Source organism: Bombina bombina, chromosome 6, assembly GCF_027579735.1.
Source record: "Bombina bombina isolate aBomBom1 chromosome 6, aBomBom1.pri, whole genome shotgun sequence".
In the NCBI taxonomy this organism is placed as follows: domain Eukaryota; kingdom Metazoa; phylum Chordata; class Amphibia; order Anura; family Bombinatoridae; genus Bombina; species Bombina bombina.
This window is the reverse complement of record NC_069504.1, coordinates 1021775651-1021800144: the sequence shown is the minus strand read 5'-3', so window position 1 is coordinate 1021800144 and position 24494 is coordinate 1021775651. Positions and strand designations below refer to the sequence as shown.

General features: G+C 37.5%; 1 protein-coding gene across 1 annotated transcript in view; it reads left to right on the top strand.

Annotated features, from left to right (window-relative positions):
• The window catches only part of PRMT8 (protein arginine methyltransferase 8), a 403578-nt gene that overhangs the window by 363793 nt on the left and 15291 nt on the right, over window positions 1–24494 (top strand). The window contains exon 8 of the mRNA XM_053718748.1: window positions 2639–2760. Coding sequence (XP_053574723.1) covers window positions 2639–2760 — 122 coding nt within the window. The remainder of the gene's footprint in view (window positions 1–2638; window positions 2761–24494) is intronic.

Here is a 24494-nt window from a genome sequence, read left to right as displayed (position 1 = left end):
TGTTTGTTAAATCTACGCCCTAGACTCAATAAGATTGGAATCACCATTTCTAGTATTTTCCTATTCTGTATTATTTTTATAGAGCCTATTCAGATAACATTTGCATACAATTCATACTAATTCCCTATTTGCGTCAGTGTCATAAATAAATAAATAGTTATTTTTTTTATGCTGTATAAAACTATTCTTTGTGGAACCATGAAAAAGGCAAATTTACAAAACTGAATAAAAGTGCGTTTTGTTGTTCTCATGTTGATTGAATATTGAATCATTGTGGACGTCAATCATGAAGAACTGTCAGGATTAACCAGGCAATAGGCTACCCCAACAGCTGCAGTGCATCATTATTCTGAAAATCATAAATAATATTATTACAGTTGTGGTCTTCATAATTATGTTGTAGATTTTCCTAATGTTTCTGCACTTTTGGTTCAATGTAAATGTATGATTAGTATAACATAACAGTCAAAAAATGCATTAGAGCTGTTTAGATGTATTTAGATCTCTGTACAGAACCCCCCCCCCCCAGCTTCTTCAAATCCTATGTTAGTCTATAGAAGCCACTTAGGGAAGCATCTTTAGTGAATAGGAATGGGTCATATTTTTTAACAGAGAAATTAGAGAAACTAATGTTGGAGTCTTATTAATAAATCTACCTCACAAACAATTGCAGGATACAAACTGCAGTGCTTACCATTACTATTGCATTGTATTTCTTTACACGATTACTCTGAAGGTTAGTGCAAATAAATGTACAAGATGCCAGTAATTTAGATAATTACCTAGTGGTTGCATTACATTTTCATGTCTGTCTGTCAGTCTTTATCTATCTATCTATATATCTATCTATCTATCTATCTATCTATACAGAACTCTCACAAGATCACAGTAAAGTATGAATTCAGCACTGAATTCAATTTTGAAATAAAGATGCTCATGTGCTATTTTCTTCTCAACTTTTTAAAGATATGCTGCATGGGTAACATATCCCTTTAAACGGATTATCTAGGGTGAAATAAAGTGTTCAGTTTAATTAGAACATTTTAATTTTAACTAAATTCATTTATTTTAATAGGTGTGTAATTCTTACAAACATAAAATACAAAGAGCTATTTTTGAAGTTATCCAACACATAGTTAATTGTTTTTTTTTTTTTTTTAAATAAAGCAATTTGTTTTTAATTGATATGTGCATTCAGCAGTTTCGTTCACTGCCAGATGCAGAAGAAGGTGGCCGCTCGCTGCTTTCAGCTATTTTTAGAGTCAGATTTATTCTTGTGAAAGTGCAAAATACTAAAGTCTGAATTTGCACAGATTTTCACAAGAATAAATCCGGCTCTGAAAACAGAACGTGAACTGCCAATTGCACATATCTTCTTTTCACAGTAGAATATCACTTTGATGGTGTATTAAAAATATTTATACTATAACGTGTTTTTCTTTGCCACATTTTAAACAGCATTGCCATTTTTAATGCATTTCCTTGGGTGAATAAAACATTTTGGGCCAGATCACGAGTGTCGCGCTAACTACGCGTGAGTGATATCTGGTTTATCACGGATGTTTGTGCACGTCGTATGTAGCACTCATATTACAAGTTGAAATTAGATGTGAGCACTTGAGCACAATTCAATTTAACGCATCAGGATAACGTGAACTCAGAGCTTTGGTAAACTGTTTCGTAAAAAAAACAAAGTTATAAGGGCTCAAAGATATGAGGCCTCAGGTGTTAGAAATAAAAGGCTTCAAAGTGCTTTAAAAATAGAGATACATAAATACACGTCTAAATATTTTTATGCATATATATATATATATATATATATATATATATATATATATATACTGTATATACATGTGTGTTTACATATGTATTTATGTATTTATATATGTATATATGCATTTACAGACATATATACACATATAAACAAATAAATAGATATGTACACATATATTGATATATATTTAAGTGCATTAGAGCCTTTGCAGTCAAGTAGATGAAGACATGTTAAAGCATATTTATGCAATATTCATATTTAATAAAGGTTTTAACTATGTATTTACTGTAAATATTTCACATATATATGTATATCTATCTGTATATCAATACCTATATATAATCATATAGATATATATAGAAATATATTGTAGCAAAATAATATCAGTTATATATGTAGAAATATGTATTTATGAATAAATAGAACATATTCTGCTATGGGAAGAACATTGGAATGTGAAATATTCATATTTTCATTTTGGGTTAGATCACATGAGAATTTGCAATCAGCTTTTTGCCCCATTGACTTCTATGGGGGAATACTTTGAAGTGCACAATATTATAGTTTTTTTTATGTTTGTTAGGTTAGCATGTGAGCAAAAACTTTTTACTTTCAACTTGTAATACAAGCACTACCCAACATGCGCAAAAATCTTACTTCTAGCAGAGTTAGTGCACGAGCTGGAGAAATAAATACCGCCCCACTCATAATCTGACCTTTTTTGTTTTTAAGCTTGTGGAACATACATTAAAATATTTATTTGCTGTTATTTCATATGCAAAAGAGAGAACTGAAATATTTATTTGTGATAGTGTTTTATTAATCCCCTGCACACAGCCCCTCTCTTTCTCTTTACTTTTGCAGCTCCAGATGCCCCTTATACACACTGGAAACAAACAGTCTTCTATCTTGAAGATTATCTAACAGTACGGAGAGGGGAAGAACTTTATGGAACAATTTCAATGAAGCCCAATGCAAATAACATTGTAAGATATTTTTTTCTTTCTTTTTTCCTCTCATATGGCAGTTGATAAATGACCATTGTGTAAAAAAACTCCAGTCTCTACCTAAGCTCAGTAATGCAGAAAAGGCTGCTACTTTGTCCATTGTTTTTAACTCAGTTATTTCAGAGTTTGTCAGTGACTTTGCGCTACTTTTCATGTGCACAATTTAACAGTTCTATTCCTCTTTTCCACTCCATTAGGAAACACTTGCAGTGGTTTTTTTTAGCTATGTTATTTCAACAGCCTTAAATGGAAATGAGACCCAAATTTTGCCTTTAATAATTTAGATAAAACGCAATTTTAAATAACATGCAAATTTACTTCAGTTGTCTAATTTGCTTCATTTTCTTTGTATCCTTTGTTAGGTAGGCTCACTAGCAACTACTGGGAGTTGCCTGCTGATTGGTTGCTGAAAATATATGCCTCTTGTCATTGGGTCAATCAGTGTGTTAAGATAGCCCCCAGTAGTGCATTGCTGCTCTTTCAACAAAGGATAACAAAAGAATGAAGCAAATTAGAGATAGGAGAAAAAATGGGGGTTTCATGTTCCTTTTGAAACCAATTTGTCCTCTTTTTTTCCCAGCATATCTTAATGAACTTACATTCATTTTTTAAAACAGTAATATTCTTGCACATACTAAGCTCTCATAGTAAAGGTAAAAGTGCACCTTTATTCCAACAATACACCTGCTCAGAACGTGTGGTGTGTAATACACAAATGATCATTAATATAGTACCTGCTCTATGAGCTTGCACAATGTTTAAATGAAGATACAAGAGGCATACACTACATATAGGAGCCGATTTATAACTTGTCCGCCTGCTCTGAGGCCGCGGTCAGAAATCAACCTGATCAAATACGATCAGGTTGATTGACACCCCTTGCTAGCGGCCGATTGGCCACAAATCTCACAAGAACTGCTGGTGCAATGATAAATGCCGACAGCATATGATGCCAGCATTTATCGATGTGCGGTGGACATGATACGCTACATCGTATCATGTCTGCTCTCACATTAAGAAATATACCCCATAGTATGTATGCTACTGAAACAGAGATATATTTTACTACAAGCATTTTTTGCCAATACACATATTGCAAAAATGCTTCGATTCAAAATGAAATGCACTCATGCAATTCAGTTTTAACTTGATCATGGCTTTTTCCCTTTAAATTAAACTTTTGCACATGCTCAATTCAATTTAAATGAAACAGCAATTTTTTTTTTAACTCTTTTCACATTCTTAACATGATGTGTTTGCACATGCTTAGTTAAAAGGCATTAACACTTCCTGATTTCTAACTTAAATATAAAATACATCTAAAACTACTTTTAACATATAACACGAAAACACTTTAAACATTGTTAAAAATTTTGGAAAGTATGTTTTAACATATCTTTGTCACATAATCATATCAAATGCTTTAATTGAACATCTGTTACCAATTCCGCTAATTGGGACACTATAAAACGCTTTACTGAAATGGACAGGTCAGGTCTGGGTAGGATAGGACTTTTTATGGATGAGGTTGGGCAAATCTGGTGCATATCATAGGCAAAGGGCAAAATTTATCAAAGTGAGAATAAGAAAATTCTCACGTTTCTCTTCCAAAAAAACCTCGCAAATGATATCACCATATTTATGAAAGGTTATTCACCAATAAAGTCGCAACTTTTCATATGTGTGAACAAATGTCTTTAATATATGCTAATAAGTTGTCTCGAAAATCCAAATTCTTGTATTAATCTCTATTGGCATTTTAAAATGCCCGTATATATTCGCAGTTCTCATTTATGAAAAGTGGCGCCTGTAATATTCACTGTTTTTAATCTCGCCAATTTGTAGCTTGCGAGGTAGTGAAAAATAAAGAGCGATATTGTTTGTCTGGAGGGAAAATGGAAAAATTACTTTGTTGCCGTAATAACTGTATTTAGAGTTAGAAATTTCCCACAACAAGGCGAAGAACCTGAACAATAATAATTAATTCAATAACAAAAAGTATATACAGATTTATAAAAAAGTAAAATTATTTAAAGTGCAATTAAAATATGTGTCAAAAAACGGGCAATCTTCCTTGATGAAAGAGAGCCAAATAAGGGGCAAAATAAAAATAACTTTAATATATAAGCAATATGTAAGAAATCTTACAAACAAACAATCACTTGATTAATTAATTCTGTTATAATAGGATAAAAACAATAAAACCATTTACCGGTGGCTAAAGTTAAGATTGATAAATAAAGTGAAAATGATATTTTCGCAAGAAAACTAGATCAGCCGTACGCTTGACATTGCAAAAAAACATTTGCCCCAAAAATGTCTCTAGAATTTTGATTAATACTGGCGACATTTTTTACTTCACACATTGCGAACTATTGCGGAAATAAACGCGACTTTTTAGGCGCATTTTTTCGGGGCTTGATAAATTTTGCCCAGAGTCAGGGTACTTCCTGGAAACTCAATCTTTTGCCTTGATGGGGTAAGCAGCAAAAGGGACAGTTAGCAGACCTCCCAATCAGCAACAATTCCGCAGGATTTAGGAGTTTTTTTGTGGTGTCCAGAGGGGTCCAGCTTATGGTAGTGGTTGGACCAGTGTGGTAGAGTGGAGCTTGGGGGGGTTTAGTCTCATACTGAGGCTGTACCTGAGAAAGGGAGAATGATTCAGGTACAGCCGCTGGCATTAGCTTGGCCAGAGTGAAGAGAATATCTGTGTATTTGTTATATATGTATCAGCAAATGACCATTCATTTTTTTTCAAGGAACAAAGATGGCGTTTGCCTTCCCAAATTGGAAATGTGGATTAGGCATCCTTAACTTTAAATATATGAACGTTAGCCAAATTATTTAAACAATACGCAAGCAGCTGCATTTTAGAACTGATTTTCAGTGCAGTATTTCATGTGTAAATTAAAGGGATACTGTACCCAATTTTTTTCTTTTGTAATTCAGATAGAACATGCAATTTTAAGCAACTTTCTAATTTACTCCTATTATCAATTTTTCTTCGTTCTCTTGCTATCATTATTTGAAAAAGAAGGCATCTAAGCTTTTTTTTGGTTTCAGTACTCTGGACAGCACTTTTTTATTGGTGGATGGATTTATCCACCAATCAGCAAGGACAACCCAGGTTGTTCACCAAAAATGGGCCGGCATCTAAACTCACAGTCTTGCATTTCAAATAAAGATACCAAGAGAATGAAGAAAGTTTGATAAAAGGAGTAAATTAGAAAGTTGCTTAAAATTTCATGCTCAATCTGAATCATGAAAGAAAAATTTTGGGTACAGTGTCCCTTTAACAATGTTCACACGTTGACACATGCTTGTTACAAAATATGAGGTTATAGTGGGTAGATAAGAAATAATTTGATACAAAAGGTGGGCGAGTGTTTTTACATTTTTTAGAGCAAGCTGTCTGGTTGTTAATGTGTAATATAGCTTTTAATCAGTGAAAGTAAAGGTAAGGTTTTAAGGACTGAGTGTAAATATATATATATATATATGTTGTTGTTTTTATCTTTAAAAGCTATCCACTATGCTATACTCAACTATAACCTCTTATCTGGCTTAATGCAATGTCACACCTAATTTAGGTACATTATTGTGTTCACTTGATGGCTTGTAATCATATCTATTTCATATGTCCTTTATCTATTCACAGTCTCACAGACAATTTGTAGAAATTGGCACTTCATTAAAAAAAAATAATAAACTACTAATCTCTGTTGCGTTAATGCCTTAACAGCAAGCATACTTTAACACAATTTTGATATTGTTTTTATTACGAAATAATACTTTGTACAGCAGTATACCTTTTTATTTAAATAATAATATTTTTTTCTTTTATACACATAATATGAACCAGGTACTTACACCTAGGCATCAATTACATTCAAAAACATTTTTTTTTTAACATCTTACAAATTTAAATTTTTATATATTTGTTTTTCTTTAGGTGTTAATGCAACTGAAGTTTAGGGGTAACCCTGAAGAAAAATACATTTTTAGGTGGTGGCAGCGAATATTCATTTTTGGGAAAGTGTAGGCAGGATTTTGGGGATTAATATGTGTTAGCCCTTATGCTGTGGTAAGGATTTGGGATAAAACAGCTGGAGACCCTGTGAGGTTAACCCCTTCATGCCCACACTCCCTGTTGTAACAGTTTAGCGAGTAGCTCTGTCTGTGGCAAGCTATGGGCAGAGATAGATTTTTAGACCTGCCTGTAGTAAATTGCTTGTAGTGGGCATGGGGTGGTTAGTTCTTTAGGTTATGACAGATTAGGGGTTAATAGTGTAGGTTGCGCTGGGGGTGATGGTGCGTAAGGGGTTAATAGTTTATTTTAGTATTAAATGTATATCCAATGTTAAAATGATATGCATTGAAACGTATAATGCATATTATTTTGAATATTGTATCTAATTTAAAATGTTGTAATTTTTTTATTGTTATTTCTAATATTTTAAGCATAAATATATAATTTATGAGTCAGAACTGATTGCCTAAAATGCACGTCTCAAACATAAATGGAAAGCGGCTTGCTTGAATAAAAACAAATGCCCTTTATTAAGGAGATGGTGAGACATCCTAAATAGAGGCATTATTTAGAGGGGCTACAATATGGATTTTCATTAGCTCTGGTATTGTGTCAAGCCTTTTACTCTCTATACTTATAAATGGAGGACTCAATTTCAGTCTTGGGTCAAGACGATGTCTGCCCTGCTAATTTATTTTAGGCAAATAAATGCATGCTTTGTAAGTTGAGCATGGTTTGTCCTCCTGCTCAATTATGTAACCCCTGCCTTTCTTCTGTCCTGCAGTCTCATTCTGGAGGTCATTGTGCGCAGACACCTGTGCTATCTACTCCTGCTCAGGCTAATGTTGATTGCTCTATAACCTCACAAATATCTGTTTTCCCATGCATGCCAATATTGCAAACCCAGGCTATTGCTACTCTCCCCTCACATGCGGTACCCTGCTACCCCTTCGTCATCAGGGATGGGTATTTTTCCTCAAGACTTTGCAACCAAACTGCAGTCTGCGGTTTCTGCTGCCTTGAATGTGATGCCACTTGCAGGAAAAATAAAGAGAAAAGTTAAACATGTTTCCTCTGATTATAGGCAACTCTTTGAAGACAATTCCTTGGCTAGTTCTGAAGGGGAAATTTCTTCCTCTAGCTCTTCCGGCGAGCCAGTTCCTTTTCTCATTTTCATCTGAGACCTCTACAGTTATGCATGTCCAGTCAGTGGAACGGGCATGATCTAGATCTGTCTCAGACAATATCTCTGGATCTAGTGACAAGGGAGTCTCTTACCTGGTGGCTGTCTCAGGAACCCGTTCTTCAGGGCATGTGTTTCCTACAACCATCCTGGGAGATCTTAACAACAGATGCGAGTTAGCAAGGCTGGGTAATGCGTGGGGTTCTAGGAGAGCCCAGGATAACTGGAGAGAGGTCCTTCCAATCAAAATTCTGGAATTGAAGGCCATCTTCAATACTCTTCAGTCATGGTGTCAGTTGCATTCCATCCATTATATTCTATTTCAATCAGACAACATCACTATGGTAGCTTATGTCAACCACCAAGGAGGAACTGCAATTCTCTGGCAATAAAAGAGGGGTGTCTCGTATCCTTTAATGGGCAGAGACGTATCAGTGCCAAATATCAGCTATCCACATTCCAGTCGTGGACAATTGGGAAGCAGATTTTCTGAGCAAGCAGACTTTGCACTCCAGGGAATGGTCTCTAAACCAAGAACTGTTTTGCGAGATCACCTGCAGGTGGGGGTGCATGAAAATAGACCTGATGGCTTCCCATCTCAATGCCAAACTTCCGAGATACGGGTCAAGATCAAGAGATCCTCAGGCAGAGTTGGTGGACGCCTTAGCGGTTCCTTAGAACTTTAATCTAGTGTATCTTTTTCTTCAAATTGTTCCGCTACCTTAAAGGGACACTAAACCCATTTTTTTTTTTCTTTCAAGGTTCAGATGGATCATGAAATTTTAAGCAACTTTCTAATTTACTCCTATTATCAATTTTTCTTCGTTCTCTTGCAATCTTTATTTAAAAAGCAGGAATGTAATGCATAGGAGCCGGCTCATTTTTGGTTGAGAACCTGGGTTATGCTTGCTTATTGGTGGCTAAATGTCAGCCACTAATAAGCAAGTGCTATCCAAGGTGCTGAACCTAAAATGGGCTGGCTGCTAAGCTTTTTAAATAAAGATAGCAAGCGAACAAAGAAAAATTGATAATAGGAGTAAATTAGAAAGTTGCTTAAAATTTCATGCTCTATCTGAATCATGAAAGAAAAAAAATGTGGGTTTAGTATCCCTTTAAGTAATAGCTCAAATCAAACAGGAGGGAATTCCTGCAATTCTGTTAGCTTCTGCGTGGCCATGCAGAGCTTTGTATATAGACCTGGTGAGGATGTCATCTACTCCTCCATTGCGGTTACCTCAGAGGCCAGATCTTCTAGCCCAGGATCCATTCTTATATTAAAATCTAAATTCTCGCATGGAACTTGCTGCAAAATGGAGAGGACACACTTTTGCTAAGCTCTGTGTACACAAACTAATAATTCCTACTAAATTAATATTTAAACAGCCAATCTCGCCACTAAATATCTTTGTACACTCCTCACCACGCTAGGAGTTTAGAGACTTGACATCTCTCGCAGGATCCAGCTGACTATTTGGCCAGAGTTCCCAATGACCAGCTAGCCCACATGGCGCATTACGGTTCAGCCTAGACACGCAAGAGGCCCTCACCCCACCCGGACATACCTCTACACTAACTAGAGGCCCACACATATAAGGTGCCGGTCCTTGCCATTGTCACTCATGGAGGCTGCCTAAGTTGATTTCTGGAGCACGCAAGTATAAGAATGGCGCTGATCATAGAAGAGGAACTTACTTCAGCTATACACAAGCTTCTTATCAATCTGAACCGGAAAATGAGCTATCATTTTGGCATTCTCTTGCGACTAGTCTGGGGGGAAGATGTGGAGGACTCGGAAGGTCCTGACCCTGGTTTGCCAGTGGATACGCAGGCAGCAGTAACTTCACTTATGATGGAGCACCCGCTGACTCAAACACGGCCTACTGACACGCAGACAGCACTGATGACAAGTAGCCATATTACCCCGGGAGGTCCTCTGTTCCTGACGGCTCTGTGGGAAGATGCGGCCGACCCCTCAGGGATCCAAAACCATCTCACATCAGACGCATTGACCCCCGGGCTGGAGCTAATGAGAGACACAGTCCTGGATGAAGATACTAACGCTTCGATCTCTCCTCTTGGCCCCTTGTCCAACTTGCAGCTGGTGGAGTCGGAGGTCTCAGGATTTACGGTACTTTGGAACTCTCCTGGTATCATAAACGTCCTGTGGAGGATAGTTTGAATATAATGAATGTAAGGATCACAACTGCAGAATAAATACTTAACTAAATTTATGTATGTATGTAAATCTCTTGCTAGGTGTGGGAGGCTGAACATATAAGAAACTATATATTTCGCAAGAATCTTTACAAGTTTATCTATGGCTTATGGTGTGCAACTGTATACAACCTTATATACAGATGGTTAACCTTGCCAATACTCACATGAGGATAAGTTATATATATATAATTATTTGTAGAATATTTAGGCAAAGACAATATGGAAAGGAATTCACTAGATGAATAATGACACATTGAGATCACAGTGAATAAAGAAATGGCAGGCACTGAGAACAGATGATAAACAGTATATAACGTTCTTGCAGAATGAGGCTGAAATCAATAAGTATGTTAAACGTTGCGGTATAAAGTTAGCACATGTTTGGCAAACATAATTAGCAGAAGTTAGTCTAAGCAGTATAAGTTTGAGGGAGGCTAGGATTAGATCAAACCTGAGCTGATAGGAAGTAGCGTGGAGCGACAGCGGCTGAAGCGTTTGCAGCTGAGTGAGACCAGTCGGCGTGTGACGTCACCGCTTGTGTTACCGGAACTTGCGAGGAACAGCAGCAGCTGGATGCAGGGAAGCCTGGAAACGAAGAGACCATTCAGATGAGGTCCAAGAGGAGGGGCTTGACACGGTGCTCAGAGAGGAACAATACCAAGCAAAGAGGAGAGCTGTAAGGTGAGCTTTATAACAAGAGCAATGATCCAATTACAGGTGTATCTCAGGATAGGTAAAATGAAACTGAAAGTTAAGATGTGGAAATAATATGACAGGACACCCCTTCCAAAGATCACCTCCGGAGATCAGGTGAGGGTCGGTCTGGATGTCGCCGATGAAATAAAGCTGTCAAACGTGGTGCTGAAACTTGTGAAGCGGGCTCCCAAGAGTCATCCTCCTCAGGGTAACCCTTCCAATGTATCAAATACTGAAGTACACCTCCAACTCTTCGAGAGTCAAGAATGTTTTGAACCTCATATTCTTCAGATGGAACTATGAGTTGAGGTATACTTGGCGTGGTAGGGCTGTGGCCTCGAAGCTTCTTATATGGTTTGAGGAGAGACACATGGAAGGTTGGATGTATCTTCATGGTAGCCGGTAGTATAAGCATAACTGCATTTTGATTTATGATTCTGGAAATTGGAAATGGTCCTATGAAAAGTGAGCAGAGTTTTTTCGAGGGATATTGTAGTTTTAGGTTACGGGTTGAAAGCCAAACATAATCGCCTACTGCATAATTTGGAGAGGAAGTTCTCCGGTTATCGTAGTAAAACTTTTGTTGTTTCTTTGCTAGCGTTATGTTGTCCTTAATTGAGGTGAAGGTATCGGAAATTGTGTTAATCAGTTGGTTAACCATTGGACAGTTACTTTGGGAACTACTTTCCCAATGATAGGTTGGGTGGAAGCCGTAATTTACAAAGAATGGTGTGTTCTTTATGGAATTGTGGTATGTGTTTGAAAGCAAATTCAGCATGTATCAGTAAATCGGACCAATTATCCTGTTGTGCGGTGGTGAAACAACGTAGGTACTGTTCTACCCATTGATTCGTTTTTTCAGTCTGTCCATTACTTTGTGGATGGTATGCACTTGACAACCTTCTTGTGATTCCGAGTTTTGCACAAAGTTCCTTCCAAAATTTACTAGTAAATTGTGTACCTCGGTCAGAGGTGATTGAATTGGGTAATCCATGTAATTTGAAAATGTTGTTGAAAAAGATATTAGCTGTTTCATAAGCGGTGGGAAGCTTATGGAAAGGTACAAAATGGACCATCTTGCTGAACAAATCAACTATAACAACTATTGTGTTAAATTTGTTTGCTGGCGGTAAGTCTACTATAAAGTCTATAGCGATATCCTGCCATGGTCTGTCTGGAGTAGGTAGAGGTAGAAGTTGTCCATATGGAGCTTTCTTCCCCTTTTTAGAAGTTACGCATATTTTACATGTTTGTACATATTCAGCTACATCATGTGATAAAGTAGGCCACCAGAAGAATCTTTTAGTTAATTCTTGAGTCTTAACAATACCTGGATGACCTGAGAGTGTTGAGTCATGTAAGGTCTGGAGTACCAAAGCTCGGAGAGATTCTGGTACATAAATTTGTTGATCATGGTAGTACAACCCATCTTCTTGAAGATGAAGTTCTGTTGTAGGAATTTGAGTATCAGATAACTGTTTAGATGAAAACAGTTGTTGTTGATCGAGAGTAAGGCCTACAAAATGGTCAGGTGTGATGATTGTTCCCTCTTTGTTTGAGTTGTATGTGATATCAAACTGACGGGAAAGAGCGTCTGCCTTACGATTTTTTATGGCCGGTCTGTAGGTTATGTTGAAGTTGAACCTGTTAAAGAATAAATTCCAACGGATCTGTCTTGAGGTTAAAGTTCTGTTAGTCTTCAGATACTGCAGATTCCTATGATCCGTATAAATCAGTATAGGAATTGAGGTGGCCTCAAGTAGGTGTCTCCAATGTTCCATGGAACTTTTAATGGCAAGAAGTTCTTTCTCTCCTACTGGGTAGTTTTCTTCCGCGGAAGAAAGGGTTCGTGAATAGTAGGTGACTGGATGTAATGGTTTTGCTAAATTCTCTCTTTGTGAGAGAATAGCTCCAATTGCTACTTTCGAGGCATCTACCTCTAAAACGTATTGGAGTTTGGGGTTTGGGAAGTGCAAAATGGGTGCAGTAGTGAAAGATTTCTTTAAGTTGTCAAAAACTGTTTGGGCTTCATTTCCCCAAACGAAGGGTGTATTCTTTTTAGTAAGATTTGTTAACGGTTTTGTTATGTGTGCAAAGTTTCGTATAAATTTCCGATAAAAATTAGCAAAGCCCATGAATCTCTGAACTTGTTTCTTATTAGTTGGCCTGGGCCAATCTAAAATTGCTGAAATCTTATCTTTTTCCATGTTAATTCCATCTGAGCTAATAGTGTAACCTAGAAAGGTTATCTTATTAGTGTGAAATTCACATTTCTCTAGTTTTACATAGAGGTGATTCTCACGCAACCTGGTAAGAACCACTTTTACATGTTGAATATGTTCATCGAGAGTTTTAGAATAGATCAAAATGTCGTCTAAATAGATCACTATGAATATATCAAGAAGGTCTCTAAAAATATCGTTGATCAGATACTGGAATGTTGCGGGCGCATTACATAGCCCGAAGGGCATAACTGTATATTCATATAACCCGTATCGGGTTCGGACGCTGTTATCCATTCATGCCCTGATTTAATTCGGACTAAATTATACGCTCCCCTTAAATCCAATTTAGTAAAATATTTCGCACCTTGTAACCTTTTCTATCAGGTCAGGAATTAGAGGAAGGGGATAGCGATTTTTTACGGTGCGCTTATTCAGTTCTCGGTAATCCACTATAGGTCTAAGGCTATGATCTTTATTTCGAACAAAGAAAATCCCTGCTCCAGCAGGGGAAGTTGAGGGTTTAATGAACCCCTTTTTTAAATTCTCCTCCAAGTACTTTTTAAGGAACTCTAGTTCTGAATCAGATAGTGGGAATATATGCCCATATGGAATGTCCACTCCAGGTAATAAATCGATTGGACAATCGTACTTTCTATGAGGAGGCAAATTTTCAGCCTCTTTCTTGTCAAAAACATCAGTAAATGTCTGATACTGTGGGGGTATGGAGGATGTATCTGTAAGTAACACATGTGACTGAAAACATGTCTTATTGCAGTAATCTGAGGTGAATTCTATTGTAGAAAGTGACCAAGTGATGTTGGGGTAATGTAAAGATAACCAGGTAATTCCTAGAATTACAGGGTAAAGAGGTGATGGAATAACATCAAACGTTATATATTCAGTGTGGTTCTGTTTGGAAGTTACTCTTAACGGTATAGTTTGATAGTGTATAGGACCTGAGGAAATTTGTTTTCCATCAATAAAACGTAACACAGTAGGGATAGCTTTTTTGATTAATGGAATTTTATTTTGATGAATAAAGTCTACATCAATATAGTTTAAACTAGCCCCTGAATCAAGGATAGCCTGGGTTTGAACTTGATGTTGATCCCACTGTAAAAGAATAGATAACAGACAGTGAGAGATAAGCTTGTTACACGTTGTGAAACAGTTAGCGATAGTTTTTTGCTTACCCTTCCTTGTGCGCAATTGAGGGCAATCTTTTAATGTGTGATCTGGCACTCCACAGTACATGCAGAGGTTGTTACTGCGTCTTCTTAGTTTCTCCTGTTGGTTCAAAGGTCCTCTAAGAAATCCTATCTCCATTGGTTCCGATGGATCTTTGTTAGTCACTTTCATGCTATGCTCTGGATAACTGGGAGTGTATGTTTTTTTATTGGGTGATCTGACTGATACCTCTCAGCTCTTCTTTCTCTAATTCTTCTATCAAGAACTATGCAAAGATTGATTAAATCTTCAAGAGAGTCAGGTAGCTGAACTCTCGCCAACTCATCTTTTAGGGCATCAGATAACCCTAACCGAAATTGATTTCTAAGCGACAGGTCGTTCCAAAGTGTATCTTTTGACCATTTTTTAAAGTCAGTAACATATTCTTCCACCTGTCGTTTATTTTGTCTTAAAGACCTCATGGTATTTTCTGCAGTGAGTTGTTTATTGGGGTCATCATATAATTGGCTCATGGCTTTGAAATTTTTTTCTAAGGAGTACAAGATGGGGTCATCAGTCTCAAAGAACGTGTTAGCCCAGCTACGGGGTACTCCTCTCAGATATGATATAGTAGTTAATACCTTAGAGTGATCATTTGGATAAGACTTGGGTTTTAATGCATAATAAAAAGACAAGCATTTTTAAATTCTCTGTATTGCCTTCTATCACCAGAGAATTTTCTGGAGGACTGGGTTGGGGATCTGGTGCTAAATTTGAGGAGCTCAAAGTCTGTAGTTTCTCATTTATATACAATTTCAAGTTTGTATTCTCTTGGTGTAGACTATTGTAACCCTGAGTGAGAGTGTCTACTCTTTCTGTTAGGACCTGTACATGTTTAACTAAGTCTGCTGGATCCATGTTTCAGGCTTGGTATTCTATCATAAACGTCCTGTGGAGGATAGTTTGAATATAATGAATGTAAGGATCACAACTGCAGAATAAATACTTAACTAAATTTATGTATGTATGTAAATCTCTTGCTAGGTGTGGGAGGCTGAACATATAAGAAACTATATATTTTGCAAGAATCTTTACAAGTTTATCTATGGCTTATGGTGTGCAACTGTATACAACCTTATATACAGATGGTTAACCTTGCCAATACTCACATGAGGATAAGTTTTATATATATATATAATTATATGTAGAATATTTAGGCAAAGACAATATGGAAAGGAATTCACTAGATGATTAATGACACATTGAGATCACAGTGAATAAAGAAATGGCAGGCACTGAGAACAGATGATAAACAGTATATAACGTTCTTGCAGAATGAGGCTGAAATCAATAAGTATGTTAAACGTTGCGGTATAAAGTTAGCACATGTTTGGCAAACATAATTAGCAGAAGTTAGTCTAAGCAGCATAAGTTTGAGGGAGGCTAGGATTAGATCAAACCTGAGCTGATAGGAAGTAGCGTGGAGCGACAGCGGGCTGAAGCGTTTGCAGCTGAGTGAGACCAGTCGGCGTGTGACGTCACCGCTTGTGTTACCGGAACTTGCGAGGAACAGCAGCAGCTGGATGCAGGGAAGCCTGGAAACGAAGAGACCATTCAGATGAGGTCCAAGAGAAGGGGCTTGACACGGTGCTCAGAGAGGAACAATACCAAGCAAAGAGGAGAGCTGTAAGGTGAGCTTTATAACAAGAGCAATGATCCAATTACAGGTGTATCTCAGGATAGGTAAAATGAAACTGAAAGTTAAGATGTGGAAATAATATGACACCTGGAATCCCTTTCACTAACCACCGTCTCACTATTACTCAACTAAGAGTGTTTGTGACCCAGTCTACCCTGATGACCCCTACAGTGATAACTCTAGCTGATCCAGCTCCATCTCTGATGCTATGGATTAATTATATCTCAAATGCAAGACTAGTAATAGGTTAAACTCTATTACACAATATATCTCTGCAGTTACCTTTGATCTGCAGCGGATACAACCAGTCTGTCTCCATGCTAGTACACACCAGCTGATCTCTTGTTGGGGACTACTCTGCACTTATATTTCTGTAAAACATTTCACAAAACAACGTACTTAACATATGAACGAGAGTCCACTAATATGATGACTGTATGTTTGAATCTCTATGTGGCACTCTTAGCAGTTACATCTGAATTGAAATAGCCTTTTCTATTAGTTCACATGAGGTCCTAATCCTCCTCATATTACCTAGCTGTATCACATTTAATTTAAATCTACTTAAAGCTGCATGACAATACCCTAGGTAAGTCCAATATAGCTTCACCCTGGGTCATACTATAACACTAACATGAGGCAAGATTGCATATCCCTTAACTAAAAAAAAACAAAAAAAAACTTATGTTAGCCTGAGGATTGGTGCCTTTATCCTGTCCGCACTTATCTCACAGTTACTTACAGTCCTGTACACCTGTTCTTAGTATCTTAGACCGCAACTAATACAGGTCCTACTTAAGCTGTATTAATTATGTATATATCCAAACCGGTATTTCGTTTAATCCTTGATTACCTAAAGATACATGAACATACCCTAAGTACTCTACCATACCTTTATCCTAGGACATATACCAAACCTAGTATGTTTCAGGTCATAGAGCAGTGGTCCCCTACCTATGTTACAATCATATTTGGATACTCATCTCAACTTGTACTCCTTATTTCTGGTTTTAAAGCTACATGCTATAACCCAGTTATTTTTCCCTATACAGGGGTTAATTTATTTCTATACTACTCTCGTGCAGAAATATTTATGTAACATACTATTATTAAAGCTCCCGAAAATAGCTATATACCTCATTAGAATTACAACACTTAACTTCTCTAGGCTGATACGTGTAATAAGTTAAGCAGATTGCTGCCCTCTTTTATATATTGAAGCCACTTTGCAATTGCTACAAAAATATGACCAGATTCATGTTAGTCCTGCCCGTGTGTGTGTGCTTCACCACTTGTATCTAGGGACCCCCCATTCTACCATCACCTATTTTGACGTATCATAGGCTAGCTAATATTTAGACTTTTTCTGGTTGAGTCTGTGACCCTGGACCCGGCGGTACTACTACAGATGGACCTATATGCACACCCTACACTTTGAAACACCATGTGTATATTACTCTACATATTTGCATCAGTGTCTTAATTAATCCTATATGTTGGGAGAACTCTCGGGTTGTTAAGGAGACTCCTATCTGTACATTGTCTAATGCAAAACATTTGTTTATTATTTAATTCACTATCTGTGACAATGTAAAACTTGAGCTACTGGTGTGTTAGATATAAACTTGATATTTATTAAATCCCACCCTATTCCCCATTTAAGCCTCATCACTTTTGTTAGGAGCCTCAAGAGGAACCTCATTCTTGGGAGATAAGTTCTCCACATATCTGAACAGTTCCTAATACTTCTACATAGATCCCTACAGCAGGCATCCACCCCACAAAGTAGGCATAGCTACCTCAATATAGAGCTACCATCATTTAATGCAGGGCATAGAACTATAGTTTAATACATACGCCCTACCCTATTTATCCTTCTACATACCCCAGCCCTAACTTTACTCATCACACTTGGTTGATTACCCCAATGTCCTTTCATTATGTGCAGGTTGCACAGCCCTCACTCATGAATAGACCTATCTTACCCTCAAACATATGGCCTATATAGCTGCATACACTCTCCTGTCCTCTCATCAACCTCCAGCATAGCTGGAAAGCATAATCCATCCTCCTGCAACACCTACAGCGCCATCCCACTCAAGACATAGAACTAGGGCCTAATACATCTGCACTTATTTAGCTAGCACTGCCCAGACCCCAATTTTCACCCCATTCACAATACTAGGTTGATTTTCCCCATGCCCTCTCACTATGCGTATATAGAACAACCCTCACTTCTGAATAGGCTATTTCACCCTCAAGTATATAGTCCTTATAGCCCCATACACCCTCCGGCCCTCACACCCAACTTTGGCATAACTGGCAGGAATATGCACTTACTTCTCCTCTGATACCCACATTTCGACTCCCTCAGTAAACTCTCCCATCACCCTACTTGATGTATTTACTGATACTATAGACTCCCTCATAAATATCTACTATTAACCACCCATTCCCCACCTATATCCGGTCCTACCACAACTTCCTGCTAATATTCCAATGGGTCCATACCACTCTCCCAAAAATAAACACAGTGTCCTCTCCATCCATATTATATTCAAGCGTTTGTTTAGAACCCACATTAATATATCCTCCCTCCCTCTCCACCCCCACCCAACTTAAAACAGCTTTTGCCTGCTGACTCTCCCCTCTTGGAGTTTGCATTAATACCCATATACTGTGAACACTCATTTAGACATGTAGGTTTTTCCTGGTGCTCCACCATGGAGCCGTAATTTAGTTATTTTTTAAAGTTCTTCAACAGGCTCCGTTTGAGCCTATGCATGCCATTGATATTAAGTTACTTGAAAGTGTTATTCCTGTTAACTATTTCTTCTGCTCAAAGGTTGTCTGAATTGTCTGCCCTTCAATGTGACCCGCCTTTTGTAGCGTTTCATTCAAACAATTCTGTACTGAGAACAAAGATGGGGTTTTTACCTAAGGTTGTCTCAATCCACAATATTAATCAAGAGTTTGTTGTTCCGTCTCTTTGTCCCAATCCTTCTTCTTCTAAGAAGAGGTTGTTACATAATCTGGATGTAAAAAGGAGAGAATTTAAAATGAACACTTTATTTAAAAAAAGAACAACATTAATCTATTGTTGGGTAAAATGAAGGGGAATGTCACATTTAATCCTTCTATTCAATGTGAACCCAACACTAATTTAAAAACAAGACAAAGAAGGGGCCAGGTGGCTAATGGGGAGTGTGTTGGTGTTAAGGTGTATTTAATATAGGGTTAACTTTGCTTAACAAGCATTCAATATTGGCATTCCTATGCGCTCAAAAGGCGTCCTCCTGCCTGCAAACTTCGTGGGAGTTACCCAGTCAGTCTATTTCTGTCTAGAAACCCTAAATAAGTGTCAACAACACATCTTACACACACACACAGTATACTCATTCGTTATATATCATTATAGTAACGGACCATAATCATGTCCTATTGTAACAGAAACTAGCTGCAGTTCTTTTTATTAATAGTGATATTATGCTAGATCACTGTATCTATTATACCAACAGATACTTAATATCTTTACCAGAATCAAAGCAGCATATGAGATAAATAACCGAGCCTGATAAGCAGTTGATTTTGATTAATGTTAGCATTTGTTGATGTAATATACACAGCGATTTAGCACAATATTACTATCAAGTAAAAAAGTTTTGCAGCCAATTTCTGGTATAATAGGGTATGATTATGGTCCATAACTATAACAATATCTAACAAATGATTTATTGGTGTGTGTGTGATATGTGTTGTTGATACTTATATAGGGTCTTTAGCCAGGAATCGGCTGACTGGGTAACCCCCATGAAGTTTGCAGGCAGGACGACGCCATTGAGCCCATAGGAACGCCTTTATTGAATGTTAAACTATGTTAACCCTATTATTTCAATAAACATTGATAAGACCAACACCCAATATCTTTAGAGATAGTTTAAACTGCGGTTGATGTGATATTCATATGAAACTGTGATAACAGCATATGAAGAAAATAATTGAGCCTAATCAGCAGTGTTTTTTAACTAATGATAACGTCTGTTGGTATAATAGATACAGTGATCTAACATAATATCACTATTAATAAAAAGAACTGCAGCTAGTTTTTGTTACAATAGGACATGATTATGGTCCGTTACTATAATGATATAACGAATGAGTATACTGTGTGTGTGTGTAAGATGTGTTGTTGACACTTATTTAGGGTTTCTAGCCAGAAATCGGCTGACTGGGTAACTCCCACGAAGTTTGCAGGCAGGAGGACACCTTTTGAGCGCATAGGAATGCCAGTATTGAATGCTTGTTAAGCAAAGTTAACCCTATATTAAATACACCTTAACACCTACACACTCCCTATTAGCCACCTGGCCCCTTCTTTGTCTTGTTTTTAAATTAGTGTTGGGTTCATATTAAATAGAAGGATTGGATGTGACATTCCCCTTCCTTTTACCCAACAATCGATTAATGTTGTTGCTAGGGATGCACCGAAATTTTGGCCAAAAGAGAGCAAAGCGGCTGAAAATTATTGAGTTTCAACATGCCTCAGCAGAGTCAGCACAAATTATATGTGGACGTGTCTAGCTGTGTCTATAGACTGTGCTGTCATTATACACTATGCAGAGCTGTGTGTATACTATAGACTGTGCTGTCATTATACACTATGCCGAGCTGTGTGTATACTATAGACTGTGCTGTCATTATACACTATGCAGAGCTGTGTGTATGCTATAGACAGTGCTGTCATTATACACTATGCAGAGCTGTGTGTATACTATAGACTGTGCTGTCATTAACTACGCAGAGCTGTGTGAATAGACTGTGCTGTCCCTATACAGTACACTATACACGGAGCTATGTATATTGTGCTGTCCCTATATGTTGTATCATGAGTGCTTGTGTGGACTTTGTATGGTGTATCATGAGTGCCTGTGTATGTATGTATGAGTGTGTGTGTGTGTGACTGTGTGTGTATGAAAGTATCTTTTATGTATGGGTGTCCATGTATGAGTGTGCGTGTTTGTTTGTGTATGTATGTTGAGTGTGTGTATGTATGATGTGTGTAATGTATGAGTTTGTGTGTGTATGACTAATATGAATATGTTGAGTGTGTGTATGTACAGGGAGTGCAGAATTATTAGGCAAGTTGTATTTTTGAGGATTAATTTTATTATTGAACAACAACCATGTTCTCAATGAACCCAAAAAACTCATTAATATCAAAGCTGAATAGTTTTGGAAGTAGTTTTTAGTTTGTTTTTAGTTATAGCTATTTTAGGGGGATATCTGTGTGTGCAGGTGACTATTACTGTGCATAATTATTAGGCAACTTAACAAAAAACAAATATATACCCATTTCAATTATTTATTTTTACCAGTGAAACCAATATAACATCTCAACATTCACAAATATACATTTCTGACATTCAAAAACAAAACAAAAACAAATCAGTGACCAATATAGCCACCTTTCTTTGCAAGGACACTCAAAAGCCTGGCATCCATGGATTCTGTCAGTGTTTTGATCTGTTCACCATCAACAGTGCGTGCAGCAGCAACCACAGCCTCCCAGACACTGTTCAGAGAGGTGTACTGTTTTCCCTCCTTGTAAATCTCACATTCGATGATGGACCACAGGTTCTCAATGGGGTTCAGATCAGGTGAACAAGGAGGCCATGTCATTAGATTTTCTTCTTTTATACCCTTTCTTGCCAGCCACGCTGTGGAGTACTTGGACGCGTGTGATGGAGCATAGTCCTGCATGAAAATCATGTTTTTCTTGAAGGATGCAGACTTCTTCCTGTACCACTGCTTGAAGAAGGTGTCTTCCAGAAACTGGCAGTAGGACTGGGAGTTGAGCTTGACTCCATCCTCAACCCGAAAAGGCCCCACAAGCTCATCTTTGATGATACCAGCCCAAACCAGTACTCCACCTCCACCTTGCTGGCGTCTGAGTCGGACTGGAGCTCTCTGCCCTTTACCAATCCAGCCATGGGCCCATCCATCTGGCCCATCAAGACTCACTCTCATTTCATCAGTCCATAAAACCTTAGAAAAATCAGTCTTGAGATATTTCTTGGCCCAGTCTTGACGTTTCAGCTTGTGTGTCTTGTTCAGTGGTGGTCGTCTTTTAGCCTTTCTTACCTTGGCCATGTCTCTGAGTATTGCACACCTTGTGCTTTTGGGCACTCCAGTGATGTTGCAGCTCTGAAATATGGCCAAACTGGTGGCAAGTGGCATCTTGACAGCTGCACGCTTGACTTTTCTCAGTTCATGGGCAGTTATTTTGCGCCTTGGTTTTTCCACACGCTTCTTGCGACCCTGTTGACTATTTTGAATGAAACGCTTGATTGTTCGATGATCACGCTTCAGAAGCTTTGCAATTTTAAGAGTGCTGTATCCCTCTGCAAGATATCTCACTATTTTTGACTTTTCTGAGCCTGTCAAGTCCTTCTTTTGACCCATTTTGCCAAAGGAAAGGAAGTTGCCTAATAATTATGCACACCTGATATAGGGTGTTGATGTCATTAGACCACACCCCTTCTCATTACAGAGATGCACATCACCTAATATGCTTAATTGGTAGTAGGCTTTCAAGCCTATACAGCTTGGAGTAAGACAACATGCATAAAGAGGATGATGTGGTCAAAATACTCATTTGCCTAATAATTCTGCACTCCCTGTATGATGTGTGTAAAAGTACATTGGAAAGTTCTTTAAAATTACATGCCCAATCTGAATACTGTCCCTTTAATTATGGACCAGATCAGCCTAATGCACTTATATTAAAGGTCTTTTACCCCTTCAATTCTGTTTATATTTTAAAGGTCTTTTCTTTTACCCCCTCAATTCAGTTTAAATTTGAGCTAGCAGCTTTGGGTTGCACTGTGTGCACTATGTATATTATATTTACCTCTTTATTAGTAAATAAAAATAAATAATAATAAAGTTAAATTTATTATTTAGGTTAGTCAGTCACTCACTTTCCTTTTTTTTCTTTTATTAAGTTTGTTATAGCTGAGGCATAAATTTCAAGAGGGGGTACAGTGTCGAGGAACTTTTCCACAACAGGGTTGTTATACCACCTAAAAAACACGACATACAATTCAGTATGAAGAGTACAGAAAATCTTAAAAGTACCCCAACTACTAGCACACCAACACCATCTGTCGACACATTCTTTGAAAATGCTAAGAAATTTACAAATGATAGTGCCAAAGCACATGGCATTACAGAGAAAGTGATGGAGTTCATTGCCTTAGATGACCAGCCATTCTCTGTTGTGGAAGACATTGGATTTCGTAAGCTCATAGAACATATTGAGCCGCGTTACACACTGCCAAGCAGACAATATTTTTCAGAAACCTGTCTACCTGAAATGTTTGAGCGTGTTTCGCAACACATTCATGAGTTCCTGAACACGGACCTCACAGCTTTAAGTTTTACCACCGCCATTTGGAGCTCAGATGTAATCAACTAGCATGCTCAGCTTAACAGCGTAGTGGATAGATGCTGATTTTAAATTGCAACTTAGTTTACTTCAGGCACAAGAGTTTGTTGGGTCACACACTGCAGAAGCGATATCTGAGGCTTTAGCTATCATGCTTGAAACTTGGCACATTGACAAGTCGAAAGTTCATCTGATTGTCAGAGATAATGCACAGAACATGGTAAAGGCTATGGACGACAGTGGACTCAACAGCATACCGTGCATGGCACACACGCTGCAGTTGGCTGTGAATGAGTGAGTGCTGAGTCAGCGCAGCATATCAGATATAACAGCATCAGGGAGAAAAATTGTGGGTCACTTTAAGCATTCTCATCTTGCTTATTCCCGATTACAAGCTTTGCAAGTACAGAAAATAAGATTGAAATCCAGCACTCAGACCCAAGGTGTGTGCAAGCTAGCACAGGATCACTGCAAGGATCCAAACAGTATCCAAAATCTTCAAAAAATGCAGCAGCATCACTTCTCATATAAAAAGTTCCTTTATTAAACACATAGTAGGAGCAGCTAAAATAGAACAACGTTTCGGGTGGTTATCCCTTAGTCATGTTCACATAATGTTTGTTAGACTTAATCACCTTTAAATAGTCATCAGTCAGGTGAGACCACACCTTTCACCTTAATTACTTAGATATACATTTTTCTTAGCCTCTATTGCCATCTAGTGGTCTAACCCATATCAAACATACAATTTTATTATACAAAAACATATTTTTTTTAAAAAAGAGAACAATCACATTTGTTGAAGAGCAGATATCAAAAATGTCAAAATATAAAATTATAAAATTAAATGCCAGAAAAGGAATTGTATAAAGATAAAAATCTTTTACTTTACAGGAATACACTTAAATCAAGTTCCCTATTCATACCATTGGGGATTAAGCAATCTAATTTATTGATCCAAAATGCCTCACGTTTTTTTATACAATTCCTTTTCTGGCATTTAATTTTATAATTTTATATTTTGACATTTTTGATATCTGCTCTTCAAC